The sequence below is a fragment of the Hydra viridissima genome, unplaced genomic scaffold, assembly GCF_058129835.1.
Source record: "Hydra viridissima isolate aposymbiotic clone 2 unplaced genomic scaffold, HvirCarnegie_v1 scaffold_2, whole genome shotgun sequence".
NCBI classification, from domain to species: domain Eukaryota; kingdom Metazoa; phylum Cnidaria; class Hydrozoa; order Anthoathecata; family Hydridae; genus Hydra; species Hydra viridissima.
The window spans coordinates 12,697,945-12,716,600 of record NW_028324301.1 but is presented as its reverse complement, the minus strand read 5'-3'; the positions used below and the strand labels follow the sequence as shown (position 1 = coordinate 12,716,600).

The following is an 18,656-nucleotide window of genomic DNA, read 5'->3' as shown; positions in this document are numbered from 1 at the left end:
TTTGGATTCTGCTATAAGTTAGTAGATTATCGTGAAATTCTCTGATTATGCTGTTTTTTCGAAAAATCAAGGACATCTGTTTTCTGTTGTCGTCGCAGTTTGATGCGATGCGATCTAAGCAAAATAAGAAAGTTATTGGTTTATCTATCAATTTAAAATGATAAAATTGGTTCTACATTTGTAGTTACACCCGTTGTATTCCAGTTATTTCAGTTATATTCTTATTAACAATATTGGACATGTGAATGCCTTCTAAGAAATTGGAAATTCCCGAAGAAAACTTTTTATCTCGTCTTCCAGAAACAAACTTGTTCCTTCTGCAAATTTTCTACTGAATTTAAAATGTTCCACTAAAAATGATTCATTTTAAAAATTTTTTGTAAGATAATTGAAAAATTTGAATTTGAATAAATCTAGAGACCGATACAGATCGGTCACTAACACCTGAGAATTTTCAATTACTATATAAACCTGTCCTGTTTGAATCATGATGACCTAATAAAACTTAAATTTAGTTTCAGAATTTAATCTAGTTTCAGATATAAGGGTCAGAATGATCTGCCTTTGAAATAGTTTTACATGACTTTGGTTTAAAAAATTAAACTTTTTTTTTTGTCACTTTTTATTTTCACCTATTGTTAAAATTTTCTTTATTTTTATGCTCAAGCATCTAATACAATTTATTATCTATCATTGATTATTTAAGCATGCTGCTGATCGACAGTTGTGTACAACTCATCGTAAAGATTTATGAAATGGCCAGTTATACCAATACCTCTTCTAATGGCCAGTTATGCCAATAAAATCTTTGAATTTTATAAATGCAAACACCTTGTTAGGAATTATTTTCCAAAGCGCATTTAGTAAACGCTCAATATTTAAATATAATTTTAAAATGTGTTAAAGGTATTTAATCCTATTTTACTTTTAACACCCTCGAATCAATTTTTTAACTGTTTATCTTTTTTAAATCATAATGTTGTAACAAAAAAAGCTAAATGGTGTAATTGATCAAGATAATAATTCTCCCGATTTATGATAATTGGAAAATATTTCTTTAGTTTGATATCCCACCTTGAGTATTATTAAGACATTACGGAATATCTATTGCTTGCATTTTTCGATATTTTACATATTTTTACAAATTGTATTTGAATGAAGTATTGCAAAAATATCAGGTTAATAACGATGAAAAAATGCATTGAATAAATCAGTTATCTGTTACACATACTCGTTTAATCATTTACGAATCTACAGGGAAGATATTTAACGCCTCTGTAGTGTTTTAATTCAATCAATAAACTTTTACATAAAAACATTCTATGCGGCTTGATAATTTCAATACGAGTTCATACTTGGATGCCACTTCGGATTGATAAAAGAAAAAACCCTGCATAGATCATAACGTCGGTTTATTTTATGTTTTGTTTAAGACAAAAAAAGTCTTGTTATAAAAAAAAAATAAGAAAATTTACAAAAAGTTCAAAAGTAAAAAAATATTGATATGATATCATTATAAGATCTTCGTGATTATGAATAGTAATCATCGTGAGGTTACATCTTTTTAAATGCTTAATGTTTAAAAACTTTTTATATAAAAAAAGGATTTCCGTGGTTGGCAGTTTAAAATCTTTTTTAATAAAAATGTGTTTAACTCATGATATTAAAGAATGCAGATAAGCTTGTATAGATAAAATTATCTTTATAGAAATAGATGTGGGTTTTAAAGTTTTTTTCTACGTGCTTACTTTTATTTCCAGTAATGGGTCATTGGTGGTAAGTAAATACTTAACTTCGCGCCGCTTTTTTTCTTGACAACGACGACGACAATGACAGCTATAATTATAATGACAACTTAAATGATGATTGTGTTGATCATGATCATTGATCATGATTGTGATTATGATTATTTTAATGATAAGCATAAAAAGGATGTTAAGAATGATGATGATTAAGAAGTTAACAATAATGACGATAAGATTTCTGATGATAGCGATGGGGATGATAATAATGACGATAAGATTTCTGATGATAGCGATGGGGATAATAATAATGACGATAAGATTTCTGATGATAGCGATGGGGATGATAATAAGGACAAACGGCTCAAGGCTCAGTTTAAAAAGTTATTACAAATACAATACCAAAAGTAAGTTAATCATTTGTTTACTAGGTTGAGTTCTCAAGTATTTTCAGCAGATTCAACTGCTGGTTGCAATAATATGGCTGGATTGGCAAAAGAGCAAATTGAGCTATGCAGGAAGTATCCATTTCTAATGGAAATTGTTGGCAAAGGAGCTCGTAAAGCGCTTATTGAATGTCAGCAGCAATTTGCATTCTTTAAATGGAACTGTTCTCATGTTGACCAGAAGCAAAGGGTAGTACTTGGAAAATTAACAAATCGAGGTTCCATGCTTACAATTTTATTTGTTTTTGTTTTTTTTTTATTTTTTTATTTGATAATCTTACCATTTAAGCTGTAACTGTATTTAAATATATCAAGATTTTTATTAATTTTCCACTCACAAACGGCTGATGACAAATAAATTAACATTTAAAATATATTCTCTCCCCATATACACGGTGCGGCAGCGATTCGCGAACTTTTGAGAACATTTTTCAAAATGAATTTTTAAAGCAGTAAAAAAATGTATTCATGGACTTTAGTAAAAGAAAAGTTGATGATGCTTTTTCCACCTTAACATTCAATTAGGTCTCCTTTTTTTGGATCACTGCCTCAAGATCAAGACGGAAGGACTGGTAGATGCCGATTAGTCCCTTGAGATTAAGTTCCAAGCACGGGTAATAGATGACACTGGTGGCTTGAGATTTGAGTGGGACTTTTTGCAAGGCTTATTGTTAACTACGCTCTACACATTGTAGTTAAAGAGATTCAGGTCAGGGCTGGGTGGTGACCATAAATTAGCCATATTGTCTTAAAGGTATTGTTGGGTTTTTCTAGACCCACGAAAGAGTGTATTATTCTGTTGAAAGATGTAATTGCCTTGTGGGAATGCCTTCTTCAGCCATGGCACCACATAAAGTTTTAGTAAACTAATATACACATTAGAGGTAACTTTTTCTTTCTCTTTGATGTAGATTGGTGGATATTTCTCTCCATTAGAAGCAATGATTCCTAGCAACATAACGGTATTAGAGTGCTTTGTGTGACACACAGGTGGTGCTCTGTAACCCTTCTACACTATAAATCTATCATTTCGTCTATTGATCACACAGTCAACACTTAAAAGTTTTTCATCTGAAAAAATTTTGACTGTTGACGAAGCATGGTTTTTTAGCTGATTTAGAAGCTTTTTTGATCTTTCCAATCTCAAAGTTTTGAGCCTTTCTGTCTAAAGGTGGAATGTAGGTCGGGCCACACTGACTTTTCTAAGTGTTTTTAGAGTTTTTCAGTCCTCTCATCAACATTGAACAATTTTTCTGTCTTTCTGATGGACATAGTAGAATTGTTTTTCACATGCTTTTTTAAGCTTTTCAGTTAACTTTTTATCAACTTTTTTGTTCATTTGGGCTCTCTCAGCGCTGTCATGTTTTTCATTTTGTAAAATGTTGTTTTAGACACTCCAAAAATACAAATCACTTCACTTACAGGCAAACCCGCGTAAAACAAATTTAAAACTTCAGTTCTTTCGGTTTCCATTAAAAAACTCTTAACTAAAACTTTTTTTTTTTCACAATTTTATTCAAATCAAGACGTTCATTTTATTCAAATCAAGACGTTAATTTTTCAAGACGTTCGTTGAACATTAACCAACAAAAATAAACTTCAGAAGTTTTTTATTTACATCACAAAACCAAAGTTTGGTGCGCAAATCGCTGCCACATCCCGTAGTTAATATATTTTTATATATTTTAGTTATAAATAATTTTCATACTAAAACTTGATTTTTATATTAAACACTATAAATATTCAGCTCTAAATCCTATTTCTCAAATCTTTACCACTCTAATTATTCTTCGATCATTTTTTTGTTGTTTGGTTTTTTTCTGGGTGTTTTAAGTGTTTCGTTACCGATTTATTTGAAATCATTTAAGTAAAAAATTGTTTGCGTTTCTATATACTTTTTCCCTAATCAATTAACATTTTAGTGGAAGCAAGTTGTCCGCAGAAAAACCTTAAACGTTTCAAGAATGTTTTCTAAGAATATTATATTCAGAATATTTCACATGACAGTTCAGTAGGATTCTTGTTTATTAACAACTTGTAGAAATTAGCGTCTCTTCTTCTTAATAAACGCTTATTTCTCTTTTTCTTAACAAACGCTAAATAATGAAACATATTTTTACACTGAATGAAAAAATGTTTATAATTAAACTATACACTAAGATAAAACAATCGAGTTACGGTTTTCAAATTCGTATATTTTTGGTTCAACTTTGAAAGCCGTCAATTTGGCGACGTTTCTTAAATTAAACGATGTTGAAATCCGTTAAACTTCGAAAAAAAATTAAACGATTATGAAAACCTATATAAATAAATCCTAAGGAAATTTCTTTTGTATATTCTGTATTTATGTAATGTTACTGTAGTGTATGCTTCAACTTTTTATCAATTAGAAATTAGAACTTAAAAGGGCGGCGATTAATAGCATATAACAAACTAGTTATCACTTTACTTAAAGTCCATGTCTTTGAACCTGAACGTAGGGTGCTTTTGATTGATTGTGATTTTTTCTAAATCTGAAGGATAGAGTAGAAGTCTAGGAGAATAGAAGGGAAGAGTATAACTATATGAGCACAGCCACATACTATTTCAATTTAAAATATAGCTTATAGAAATTGAAATTAAAGTCATTGAACTAAAGCTTAAAAGTAATTGAGTTTAAAACCTGAACACAGTTATGCGACGTTCGTTTGCTTACTTTTCGTACGGGTTCGATTCGTTTACTCAAACAATTTCGAAAGCAGCTATATTTTTGGAAGCTAAATTGAAAGCCGTTAGAAATTATTAAAAAACTTTGAAACACGCCATTTTCGAATTAATACAATTTTTTACGATTTTGAAAAACGCGAAAATATACAGGGTGCATCAGCTATTTGAGAACATCGCGTAATGTCATGATTTCCTTATGTTACAATGATTTTTTTTGTTTTTTGCAGATAATTAATGACAGATAATAAACTAACATGACATATGAAATGACAGATAATAAACACGAGAAATGAAAAGACTGTAATTGTAGCATTAAAGGCAGAGAATAGCGATTTACAAATCGCACAATTTCTTAAAGTCGCCCGATCTTTTGTTTTTAAAGTTCGCAAGGAGTTAGAGGAAAATGATGGTGATTGTAATCAAGCTGCTAAACGTAAAAAGCTTGAGCAACGGTCAGACACAATTAGAACACCTGAATTTATTCATCAAGTTCAGAATATCGTTGACGAGAGCCCCCAAAAGTCAATGAGGTCCATCGCAAAAGACCTGGGTGTTTCAGAAGCCACAATTCGAAGGATTGTTCATGAAAATCTTCGCTACAAGTCTTATGTGATGAGGACCACAAAAGCGAATCGTTTAATAAGGTTCAAGAGGCTGTTAAACAAACTGAAACATTCTGCTGAGCAAGGCATGCTTTGGTTTTTTTCAGATGAGAAAAACTTTGATCAAGATTAAAAAGTAAACAGAAGAAATGACAGATGGCTGTGTGATGACCCTTGCAAAGTTCCAACAGTCATGCACAAAAAATTTCCTGCAACTGTTTTGGTTTTGGGGGTTGTTAGCAACGAAGGACATGTGATGTCACCACACTTCTTTCCGCAAGGACTAAGAGTCCTTCCTGTTGCTTACATTGAAGTCTTGGATACTTTTGTTAAGCCTTGGATCAATAGAGTAAGAAATGTAAGGCCCTATATTTTTCAACATGACTCTGCACCAGCACATAAGGCTCAAAACACTCAGGAAGGGTTGGCGGACCATTTTTATAATCACATGACTCCAAACTTGTGGCTTCCAAACTCTCCATACCTGAATCCGTTGGATTATTAAGTGTGGGGCTTCGTTGAGAGAGATCTTAATAAACATCCCTACAACACCAAAGATTCTCTGAAAGAATCCATTGTCCGAGTAATGGACAACGTAGATGAGGGCCATCTCAAGCGCGCTTGTAGTCGGTTTAGGTCTCGAATTGAAGCTGTTATTGAAAAAGAGGGGGATTTCATTGAATGAAATTATTAAACAATAGTTTATCTTATATTATTTATATAATTGGTTTTGATTAAAAATATTTTCTGTATGACTTTTTATCTATTATAAAAAATTAAAAATAGGTTCTCAAATCGCTGACGCACCCTGTACTATAATTGAAACAATACGATTTTGAAAGCCATCAAATCAAATTTTATACAACTTTTTACGATTTTGAAAACCGCAAAAATATATTTTATTTGCAGTAATAGGATTTTGAAAACCGTCTAATTAAATTTTATACAAATTTAAATGATTTTGAAACAAGCTCACATAACTTTTAGCAACGTCGAAGCTTCGTCTTTGACTTTGAAACATTTCGACCTCGATTGTTTTATCTCTACTATACACTGCTATTAATTTGAACGCACACCTTTCTACGAATAAATAAGTAATCCAACAAGCAGTGTAGGATAGCTAACAGTGGCAAGATAGGTATTAATAAAGAAAAAAAGTTTATGCTTATGCCTACATTTCAACCCTGTTGAAACAGATTAAAGTTCGATGAAATAACATCTCGTGTCATAACTTTTTAAAATTGTTAGAACTAGACAATCTAGGAATAGTTAGTGTGAAAAATCATAAAACTACATTTCGAAAGAAATCAGATAAATTTTAAGATTATGAATGAAAACTACAGGGGAAAAAATAAGTCATATAGCGCAACTTTTGAGAAATATAGATTCTAAAGTTTGAAAGTGTCTCATTCTTCTTTAGGATATATATATTTTAACTGCTCTTTACTGGTGGCACAGGTTGTTTTTTTAATTTGATTACATAATCAGACTAATGTTTTATATGGGAAGAAGAAGAAAAAAAAAAAATAATAATGAGGATAACAAATAATATTAAAATTTATAACATGTTTGGTTTTTCCTCCTATGATCTTCAAATAAAAAAAAGCTTCAAAAAAAAAAATGAAAATAACATAAATCTAATCTCGTATATTTACTTTGAGATAATTAACAAAATAAGTGCAAAGATAGACATTTTAATCAAACTTCAATTATTCAGATGTATATTTTCTATTTTAATATTTTAAATAGAAGTTTAATTAATACCGTTTGTAAATTGTTATTAACATTTCATACAAATGTGTATAATATAATTTTGTTACGTTTAACATTTTTACTTGCGTTATTTATTTGCAAGACACAATAAATTTGGTTTAAACAAACCCGTTCTCATGATGAAAACTAGTTTGCTTATACCCAGTGGGCATGCATCGTCCGCACGATGTCCGTAAGACGTCCTTAAGACATCCGTAAAAAGTCGTGCGGACGATGCATGCCCACTGGGTACTCGGTGCTAAAAAAAAACAACAACAATAAACTTGATATTAGTATATTCTGGGTTACCACTCAAGTGAGTTTTAAATACAATACTAACAATCCAAACCTCCAATGACAATTCTATGATAATTTGAGGTCCTTGTAAAGCAGTGCAATCTTAAAAGTGCTGAACTTAAATTTGAACTTAATTTTAAAATTTGAAACGATTGAAATTAACATCTTGATTAAGCTTTTATGCATAGGGTAAGGTTGCTAATATTGTACCGATGCCTATATTGTACTTTTAACATAACTCGTTATTTTTACAACCCACAAGAAATTTTTAAATTTATTTTTTATCTTTGCTGAATGAAATTAAGTAGTCAACTGTTTTTTTTTGTCATCCAACTGTATTAAGGCCAGAGTAAGCTCTTGTTGGTTTGTTATTGGAGATTTCTTATTTTAGGTTTTTATGGCTAAGCGTATTTCACTAAAAAAAGCAGAAGATATGATTTGTTCAGTGTATCTATTTTAAAGCATAATTTATCTAAATTCAAAATAAATACCTAGAATTTAAAATTTCTTATTTTTAGTTGTCAAATTTTTTAACTAACTGAATGTCAGATTAGTTGCGTAAATTGTACCTCAAGGCATATCCTTAATTGTACCGACGCAACCATTCTGACCGCTAAAAATGCGTGTAAAGTTTAACAAATTTCTTTTGAGATTCCAATTAGAGAAATATCCATACTTATAAAACGAACTTCACCACTTAAACAAAAAAAGAAAAATTTCAGTATAACTTTTGTATTGACAAGCAGTCCTTAAAAAGACTCTCTAGTTCAGTTTTACCAATATGTCAAGGCTGGTGTCATGTTGACTGTGCAGGTGTTAATCAAAAACAGACACAATATATCTGAAACTTTTGCTAAAAATAATGTTTTTATGTATTTTATTTTACAATATTTTGTGTGGTTGTTTTTAAAACAGATATAGTATATATTGTTTTATATTATTTAGTATAACTATCTTTAATATCTACCTTCCTCCACTATTTTAATCTTAGCTTACCCATTGGTAAAATATTTCCAATTGCTGATTTTACAAAAACCATTCCTTTTAACCAATTCTTTAAATCCCTTAAATTTAAAATCATAAAATATTTGCAAAGCTGTAAAGTATTTGAAATCAAGAAAGTGGTACAATATTGGATTGCAATGGTACAATTAAGGATCTAGTTTCCTTAATTGTACTCTTAGCGCTATTTTTTTAGTTTGATTCTTCGAGACTTAACGCTTTTTAAATTTTGAGCTTTTTAAACATGTTTACAACAAACAGTCCCTAAATTATGAAATCCAATTGAAAATCCAGGTTTCTACTGAGTAGATTGCCTACATTTTTTAATTTTGTCTTAGGGGGTACAATATTGGCAACCTTACCCTAATTGATTTCCTGTTAGTTGCTCTTTAATGAAGTTATTTTTTGTTAGTCTACACTTATCCTCTGCATGACTAACTGTTTAGACTAACAAGAAATAACTTCATAAAGAAGTAAATAAAGAATCAAGGTTTAAATAATTACAATAACCAATATTACTAAAATTATTAAAAGTTCAAACTTTTCTTTTAGAATAAGGGGAAATCACGCATCATTACTAATCTATTGCTTCAGACCTGTATTTGATTATATATTAATGTTATGATTGTAACAATAGTGATCCGAAGGTGATCAAGATTAATACCGATTGCGTATTATATTATTTTTTGAAGATCAACACCATTTTTGTAACTTTTTAATCAACATGTTCTTAATAAATTTTTACTCTTTTTATACAGTTTTGATCGGTTAAAAATAGCTAAATTATTTTTATCAATCTTCATAAATGGGCTATATATAGCACTTATGGTAAAGCACCCAAATACCACAACCACGCATGATTAAGATCGGAATGTCCCATAATAAGCTAAGTTACAAAAATAGCGTTAACGTAAATTTCTTCCGATCATTCTTCCCCTCTTTGATAGACTCCAGTCTATCAAACCTTTTCAATTATCGAACTCAAGAAGACACAATCTTGTAATTGGTCGTATAAAATCTTTTTCGCCAATTTTAACTTTTACAACTCTTACACGTCCATCTTTTCCTTCAAATACTTCTGTAAATCTACCGAGCGGCCAATGTCCTCTGGCTGTATCCGGAGAAATGACTAATACAATATCATCTATTTTCATTCTTCGGCTTTCTTGATTCCATTTATACCGCTTTGATAAAGAGGGAAGCCATTCTCGCAACCATCTTTTCCAAAAGTGACGTAATAATTCTTGTACTCGACGCCAACGTGTTTTAGGATGATAATTTTTTGATTGACTTGAGTCGGGAGCGAATTGCCCTCCCACTTGTCCAGTTAAAAAATGATTAGGAGTCAATGGAACATCATCTTTTATATCAGCACTCTGATACGTTAATGGGCGGGAGTTCAATAAACTCTCAGCACCTGTAAAGGCCGTATGGAGTTCTTCATCAGTAATATCGGCCTTTTCAAGTATTCCAGATACTGCACGTTTTGCAGCCTTGATCATTATTTCGAACACACCACCAAGATGAGGTCCTAGTGGAGCGTTAAAGTACCACTTGATTCCTTTATCAGCTGTAGAGTTGGTAATTTTATTCTTATCTAAGCTATTGACAAGTTCTTTTAGTTCACGAGATCCACCAACAAAATTTGTTCCATTGTCCGTCAAAACTTCCAGTGGTAATCCTCTTCTATTCACCATTCGAAAAAAGGCATTGAGGAATGAATTTGTATCTAAATTATAAGCTATCTCGAGGTGTACTGCTCGTGATAGTAAGCAGGTAAACAAGCATAAGTATCTTTTTTGTCGTGTCCTCCCTCTACCTTGCATCGTTAGAAATGGCCCAGCAAAATCAATGCCAATTCGGGCAAACGCACGTAGTGGTTCCTTAAAGCGAATTGCTGGCAGAGGAGCCATAAGCTGATGAGCAGGTTTACATTTTCTTCTTCTACATTTGTTGCATTTTGCTTCTGCATCGCGGATTTCTTCTCGTCCTCGTATAATCCAATATCGTTCTGATAATTTTGTGAGTAACTGATTTGTTCCCATTACATGATTTCCTTCTTCATGGTAATGTTTAACAATCAATTTTGTAACCGCATGACCTCTCGGCAAAATGATTGGATGCTTAACATCGTAAGGCAAGTAGTAAGCATTTTGTAATCGACTACAAGAGCGTAATAAGCCATCTTCATCAATTTGTGGATTTAAAGATATAATTTTGCTTGATACTGATATTGTTTTTCCTTTTTTAAGGTTGTTATATTCTTCTTTGAAGCTTTCCTGTTGAGCTTTAACAATAATTTCCTTTTCGCTTTCATGATATTCATCAGCTGTTATATCACCTATCATACGCAAATCAATTTTACATCGACAGTTCTTTATAAATTGATACATCCATCCGTTAACTCTGACAAGTCTTTTCCAACATGAGAATTGGTTTATATCAAGCAATTGATTTACTACTTCGGAAGATAATGCGAAATTCATTAACACAGCGTTTTTCTTTACTTCAATTGAAGCTTCTTGTGTGATTTCAACGTGATTCTGAGGCCATTTTTCCTCTAAAGAATTCAGAAAACTTGGTCCATGCCACCATACATTATTGTTTTTTAACTCATTCACCGATGTTCCTCGAGATAATAAGTCGGCTATATTAGTTTTTGTAGGTATGTACCTCCATTGTTTTAGTTCAGTCTTTGATTGAATGAGTCCGACACGATTAGCAACAAATGGTTTCAACTTTCGACTGTGATTCCTTATCCACCATAAAACGTTAAGACTATCACACCATATAGTTACGTCTTTAATTTCAAGCTTCAAGGCCTTAACAATCTTCTCTGCAAGTCGTAAACCGAGAACAGCTCCAAGTAACTCCAGTCTTGGTATACTGATAGACTGCAATGGACTTACTCGGGCCTTTGACATTATGACTACACAGGTCACTTCTCCTGTGTCATACAAACATTGTTGATAAGCAACAGCACCGTATGCTTTACAAGACGCATCCGTAAAAACGTGTATGGATCGGTTTACAACTGTCGAAGTTCTTTGTAAACATCTAGGAATGTTTATCATAGAAAGATCTTTTAGTTCTTGAAACCATTGTTCAACATTTTTCAAAATCCTATCCGGAATTCGATCATCCCACTCAATTCCGTCAATCCACAACTCTTGCATAATTATTTTTATTCGAATGATGTATGGTGATAAAAAACCCAATGGATCGAACAAAGTTGCCATTTTTTTTAACAAAAATCTTTTTGTATATACCGCATTTTCTTCGGTAGCGACGGAATGAAAAGTAAATAAATCAGGTTTTGCTTCCCAGACAACTCCAAGCGTTTTCATGGCAGGTAATTCTCCAGAATCTAAGCTTATATGTTCTGCCCGATCATTTTCGGGTGTTATTTTAAGAACTTCGACCGAGTTTGAAAGCCATTTTCGTGCAAACATTCCGGCTGAACTCCATAGTAGCGTGAGTTCTTTGTACAATTGAATTCCTTCTTTTTCATCTACTACAGAAATTATTGTATCGTCCATGTAAGTTGCTTCAAGAACAGCTTCAGAAGCTAAAGGAAATGTTTGTGCATACTTTTTTGCGTGTTCTTGTGTTACAAATTGAGCGCTGAGTTGATCCCAAAAACCAGTCGATTAAACTGAAACACATCAGGCTCAGCAGTTGGATCCAAATATCTCCATAGAATTCGTTGGTACCTTCGATCATCTTTATGTATTCCGATTCGTAAATACATTTCTGCTATATCGCAAGCTAAAGCGACTGGATATTTTCGAAATCGAAGTAAAACTGTTACAAGATCTTGTTGAAGTTTTGGTCCTTGATAGATAAAGTCGTTAATGGATTTGCCATTGTATTTTGCAGATCCATCGAACACTATTCTGACTTTTGTGGTTGATTTCTCGGGACGGAGAATGGGGAAATGTGGTAAGTACCAACCATCTCCTAGATTCTTTTTATCAATTTTCTCCAAGTATCCCTTTTCTAGATACTGTTTAATAATTTTTTTATACTCATCTCCGAGACTTTGGTTTTTCATTAGACGTTTTACCGTGTTTTGTAGTCTGTTTAACGCCATTATATAATTATCATCCAGCTGTCTATTTTCTTTCCATGGTAATTTTAGCTCATATCTTCCGTTTTCTATTTTCAGCGAACTTGTTACTATATTAAGGGCGGTAGTTCCTTCTGGGCTTGTTATTATTTTTTTAAATTGCATCTCTTCCTCACCTTCAATTGCCCATAACTTTTTAATGGTGTCATTCGCATCTTCTATTTCCTTTGCTTTTGGTATCATTTTCGTAAAGTGTGTTTGAAGGGATTCTCCAGTGCCGCCAATGCATGTCCATCCAAGCGGTGTTAGCCGGGCCGCTGGTTCATTAAATTCTCCTCTTACTTCCTTAATTGCACGATGCAACTCAGCATAGTCCACACCAATTAGAATGTCAATTTTTGGTTTGGGTCCAATATTTGGGAACTCGATGTCTCTCAGATGTCTCCAATTATTTGACATTTTTCTCCAATTAACGGCTTTTAAGTTTCCAGTTACATTATTTACTGTAAAGACTTCCACTGTTATAACTGTTTTTCCATTCAATAATTCCAGCTGGAATTCCACCGGCATCGTTTCGAATGAATCAACTTTTCCATTTATCATGTTTACAGTTACTTTTTCTGTTTTACCCTGCAGTGACAACTCAGCCGCCACATCAGAATTCAGATACGTTTTTGTACTTCCATCGTCAAGCAATGCGTTAACTACAACTCTTTTATTTCCATTACGAAGAATAACCGGCACCGTTCGAAGCGATATACAGTTCATGACGTGTTTTGAATGTAGTTGGATGTTTGATATATGAGAGTTTTCAATTACCATGTTCTTGGGTTCTTCAGAAATTCTCTCATTTTGACGTTTCTTTTTGTGAAGCAAGCGATTGTGAGTATCTGTAAAGCCGTCAATCCCACAAATTCTTGTATTCCTGCATTCCTTTGACAAATGATTAGAGTTTAAGCATCTGAAGCAGAGTTTACATTTCTTGGCTGTTTCCCATCTTTCTTCAACAACTTGATTTTTAAATGTTGGACACTCCCATGTTTTATGATCGTTTTTGCAAGCAGCACATTTTTTTATCCAATTTGTTTTCTTTTTTCGTTCATTGTTTGTAAAGTATGAATTTCCTTCAGACGGTTTGCTACCAGTGCCTTTTTTTAAGCCATGAAGAGTCTCTGTTGCTGCCATTTGAAAATCCGCTTCTTCAACAATAAACTTTTTTAGAGTTTCAACATTTTCGTTTAATCTGTATTCATGCACCCAACGTTTATATCTTATTAACATCATCTCTGGAACCTTTTTTTGCAGTTGGTGGTATAATGTTCCGTCACCAAGTTCTTCAGTTCTATTAGCTTCTTTTAAGTTTATTACTGCCACATCCAACAAGTCGGCGAATTTTTCCAAATCTCTTGGTTGGTTTTCCCTCATAGGTTTGAAGTTGTTCAATTCATACAAATACATGAGGACCTTTCTCCTCGTTCCGCCATATTTTCTTTCAAGTCTTTCTTTCGCAGCTTCATAGGCAAACGATGAATGCCCAAGTCCTTCAATTGCTTTTAATGCGTCGCCACATAAATATTGACGTAACTGAAGTAATTTATATTCAGCTGTCGCTGGAGCTTGATCGATACATGCGTTGAATGAAGCTTTCCAATTTTCGTAGCTCTTTTTATCGCCATTAAATATTGGTATAGAAACGCGTTTTAGTTGTTTCCATAAATCCTGTCCAATTTTTGCAGTCTTTTCATCTAAATTATTTGTTGTACGCAGGCTATGAGTCGTTTTGATTGATTCATATTCGCTATTATCTTTTTCTTCGTCCTTTAATTTTCGAATACTCGACCATTGATCACGTTGCTGCTTTTCCATTGTCAGCATAGGTTTTCGATCAATCCAAAATTAGATCTTTCACTTCCGTTGCACAATATCCATCTATTTACATGTTCCATCGCTTCCGTGAATTCGCCATTTATTCTTTCAATTTCTTGATTGAGTTTTTCTAAATTTTCTTTTGACTCCAGAAACTCGTATTTGTTTGATAAATCAACCATCACCTCGAGAACTTCGTTTTGTGTCTTTGTTAATTGATGAGTTAAATCGCGTAACTCGTTTTTACATGTGGGATCGTCTTCTCCAAGAAGCTGAATAATTTGATGTTTAATTTGCGTAAACGAAGAGTTTAAAATCGTTTTCTTCCTGTTTAATGCTGACACTTCATTTTGGACGGTTAGTTGATCTTCCATTTGATTTGTTAATTTCTGATTTCTTCTTTTTACCATTCTTCCGTTGTGAAGAAACTACCCTCTGCTACCAACTTTGATCCGAAGGTGATCAAGATTAATACCGATTGCGTATTATATTATTTTTTGAAGATCAACACCGCTTTTGTTACTTTTTAATCAACATGTTCTTAATAAATTTTTACTCTATTTATACAGTTTTGATCGGTTAAAAATAGCTAAATTATTTTTATCAATCTTCATAAATGGGCTATATATAGCACTTATGGTAAAGCACCCAAATACCACAACCACGCATGATTAAGATCGGAATGTCCCATAATAAGTTACAAAAATAGCGTTAACGTAAATTTCTTCCAATCAAATAGAGTTTTATAGATTTCATTCCCAGATACATATTTTCTTCATCAATTGTACTAAAATATTAGAAAACATTTATTAGGATCTATTTGGGAAAAAATGTTTTAATACTTTTCACAGAGTAGTTTTATGGTTTTTTTTACAATAACTATAACTAAATAGTGTTGCTCAGTTAATTCTAAAAAAGTGTGGCACAAGCCATCAATTCATAAAGCTGAAAACCTATTCATTGTGGGTTTAATATTTGGTTGCGCATATAAAGATTATATCATACCTCTATCATACCTCCATTTGCACGCACAAGAACAAACTTTTACTTGCACCTTCTTAAATAAATTTGAGAAACTTAGAAAAGAGTATCTTTTATATGTAGCCGTTAACTATTTACACAATAATGTTTAATGCTTCAAAAAAATTGAAAACTTGTGTCAGGCAATAGAGAAACGGCATTTTTCCGCGCAATCACGTCAGCCGGAGTTACTGATGAAATCACGCGTGCATGCAATATGGACAAATATTCTGATGCTTGCCGATGCGAAAAGGTTCATTCATTGTCTAACAATCGAAAATTGAAATGGAACGGATGCAGCGATAATATAAGATTTGGAATGATGTTTGCGCAATTGTTTCTTGATGCAAAAGAAAAAGGAACCGATGCGAGAGTGCTCATGAATAAACAAAATAATCTTGCTGGCAGAATGGTAAGTTTTCCACTAATTTTATTAGAATACTTAAGTTAAAAGAAAAACTGAGTATGAGGGTGGACATAAGTTTATATAATAGTTTAAATAACAACAATTGAATCTTTTTTAAAAAAAACCTCAGGCAGTCAAAGAAAATATGTTCATGGACTGTATTTGTCATGGTGTCTCTGGGACATGTAATATGAAGACATGCCGTAACTCATTGCCACCATTTTATCATGTTGGAAACTTTCTACAACAAAGGTATCATTCTGCAATTTATGCATCTTTTGATCAAACTAGAAACGAGTTGGTACCTTTGAACCATGGAGTGTTAGAATACACAAAGTTAGATCTTGTTTACTTAGAGGCGTCACCAGACTACTGCATCAAAGACGACGTTGAAGGAACTTTGGGTGTTGCAGGAAGACAATGCAATAAAACCTCTCCAGGTCCAGATGGATGTGATGTGATGTGCTGTGGAATGGGTTTTCATACAAAAAAAGTGACCAATTTATATATTTAAAACAATTAAGCATACAACTCCATTTTTTATAATTTTGAGATATGTGATGATTTAATAATTTAATAACTTTTACGGAAATTTTAATTTGATTTGCATTTTAATACTGTTTTAAAAAACATTCTTTAAGGTTATTGTTGAGTCAAATTGCAATTGTAAATTTCACTGGTGCTGCAACGTCAAATGTGAAAGATGCACTTCTGTTGTAAAGCAATACTTCTGTAGGGGTCAAACACAAAAAAGACGGATAAAAAAGATTGGCGAAAAAGAAAAGTAAATCAAGAATGAGGATTTTGATGACATTTTACTTTTTAACGGCTCTTGATATGCAAAATTTTCGCATTCGGTTCTATAAACCAATTTGTGTCAACCAAATTGTGTTAATGACTAATTCTTAATAAGTATTGTTAACAAAATGGAGAAAAACCAACTTATTTAAAAAATGACCTTATCTAAAATAAAAATGAAATAAAAATTATTTCAGTAAAAATTTTATTCTTTTAGCTTATTCAATATATATATATATATATATATATATATATATATAGTATTGTAGAAATTATGTTAATATTTCCAGTAAGAGTGCTCCATACAGCGTAGAATAAGTAGAGCGAATATATTATTTTTGTTATTATATAAACTAAATAATTAGCTTGGTTTACTTAAAGTTTCACGCAATAGCGATCATCAGATGTTATAAACCGTAAAAAAACGTAACAACAAAAAAATACGAAAAAAGTACTATGGAGTGTCTGCTATGATGGCATTAAAGTTTTTTATTAAAAATTTATTTTCATAGCGGCACTTTGATGATAGTTCGCTTCGTTTATTAAGCAAGTCTGGTTCCGAAGAAATAATGTGGTACTTTTCGGTCAAGCACAAATTACAGTAATTACCACCAGGTTTAAATGGTTCTGCCTGATCGAGAATATTCCACGTAAGGATGGGTTCTAAACTTTTACTTTTGCACTCCCATACAAATTTAGAAAGTTCAGTGGAGTTTGCTTTATTTTCATAACGAAAAGAATTCTTATGCTTATACCATCTGTCTTTAAAGGTTTTTTCAGTGAGCCCAATATAATAATGCCCCTTTTCTTGCTGCTGAGTTTTTACGCCGCAAATATAAATAAGGTTTTTCTTAAGGCATTTTCCGTTTAGTGGGCATGCGGCGGTTTGTCGGCAATTGCTTGACTGGCTATTATTGTCAGTAGTATTAGATAGAATTCTTTTGTTATGAGCAGTAATAATTTTCTTAATATTTGAGAGGCAGCTGTAACTAACTTTGACATTGTTCCGGTTAAAAAGTTTGTGGAATTTATGGTCTTTAGGAAAGCATTTATCAACTAAACCCAAAAATATCTTTGCTACGTTTTTTCTAACGTTCAGTGAAAACGGAGGGTTAAACCAAATAACGTTTCGTTTTCGAGATCCTGCATCACGTTTTGGCGTGTTTTGATTGAAAAAAATTTTTCCTTTAAATCCACAAGAAATGAGAGCGTTGTTATAAAACGGTGCGGCTCTATCAAAAACCTCTTTATTTGAAGATATATTACTGATGCGGTAAGAAATCATATTCGGTATCAATTTGATGATATTAGGTGGGTGATTGGAGTTGACGTTGATATACATAGGGTTATCTCCTTGTTTTCTGTAAGGTTGAAAAGTACTGTCAAGGAGATTAAGTGTAGTGTCGAGGAAGTTTACAATTTTTAAATTAGATTTAATAGTAATAGTAAGGTTGAATTTATGTTTAAAAATCTTGACAAAATTTTTCTTTATTTTTTCTGACTGAGGGCCGCTGATATTATAGAAGCAGCAGAGACCATCATCTCTATATAGGCCTGTGGTGTTGAGCCCGTATTCACTGGCAATAGTATATAATATGTATAGGCCTCCTAACTCGCACAGTTCGGCTCCGTCAAAACTTCCCATAGTAACGTCAAAATCAGGGTCGCCTGATTTTTTGCTCCACATATTATTTCCTGCGAAAAGTAAAGTTTTCCTGGTATGGTAGATGATGTTGATTGATTCATCAGGAATTATGGTGAACTTCTTAGCGTGTATTAAAGAATCATGAAGTAATTGTTTTGAAATAGAAGGGTAGAACTCGTTAATGTCGTATTGAATAAAAATACATAATTTTTTGTCTGGTATGGACTCGAACCACTCAATTACTTCTTTTGTATTATGCCATTGGTGTACGAGGGTGGCCTTTCTCACTCTGCTATTAATATCAT

At 32.4% G+C, this 18,656-nt stretch overlaps 2 protein-coding genes across 3 annotated transcripts; one reads left to right on the top strand and one right to left on the bottom strand.

Moving 5' to 3' along the window:
• The first annotated feature begins 1,475 nt into the window (after nucleotides 1-1,475).
• LOC145197566 (protein Wnt-4-like) lies at nucleotides 1,476-16,909 on the top strand. Of its 2 annotated transcripts, XM_090078876.1 has the most exons (6): nucleotides 1,481-1,553; nucleotides 1,709-1,776; nucleotides 2,174-2,406; nucleotides 15,646-15,914; nucleotides 16,039-16,401; nucleotides 16,550-16,909. In XM_090078876.1, exons 2-6 carry the CDS (start codon nucleotides 1,715-1,717, stop codon nucleotides 16,694-16,696), a joined length of 1,074 nt encoding a protein of 357 aa, XP_089935002.1. In that variant the 5' UTR covers nucleotides 1,481-1,553; nucleotides 1,709-1,714; the 3' UTR covers nucleotides 16,697-16,909. The 2 variants fall into 2 exon arrangements, with proteins under 2 accessions (XP_089935003.1, XP_089935002.1); XM_090078877.1 differs by lacking the exons at nucleotides 15,646-15,914; nucleotides 16,039-16,401; nucleotides 16,550-16,909 and adding an exon at nucleotides 9,100-9,300 and having other exon boundaries at nucleotides 1,476-1,553.
• Nucleotides 9,438-15,154, bottom strand: LOC149891992 (uncharacterized). The gene is made up of 2 exons (XM_090078875.1): nucleotides 12,607-15,154; nucleotides 9,438-11,053 (listed from the first exon to the last, which is right to left on the bottom strand). The coding sequence occupies exons 1-2, from the start codon at nucleotides 14,489-14,491 to the stop codon at nucleotides 9,516-9,518; spliced, it is 3,423 nt and encodes a 1,140-aa protein (XP_089935001.1). The 5' UTR covers nucleotides 14,492-15,154; the 3' UTR covers nucleotides 9,438-9,515.
• Nucleotides 16,910-18,656: the final 1,747 nt, after the last annotated feature.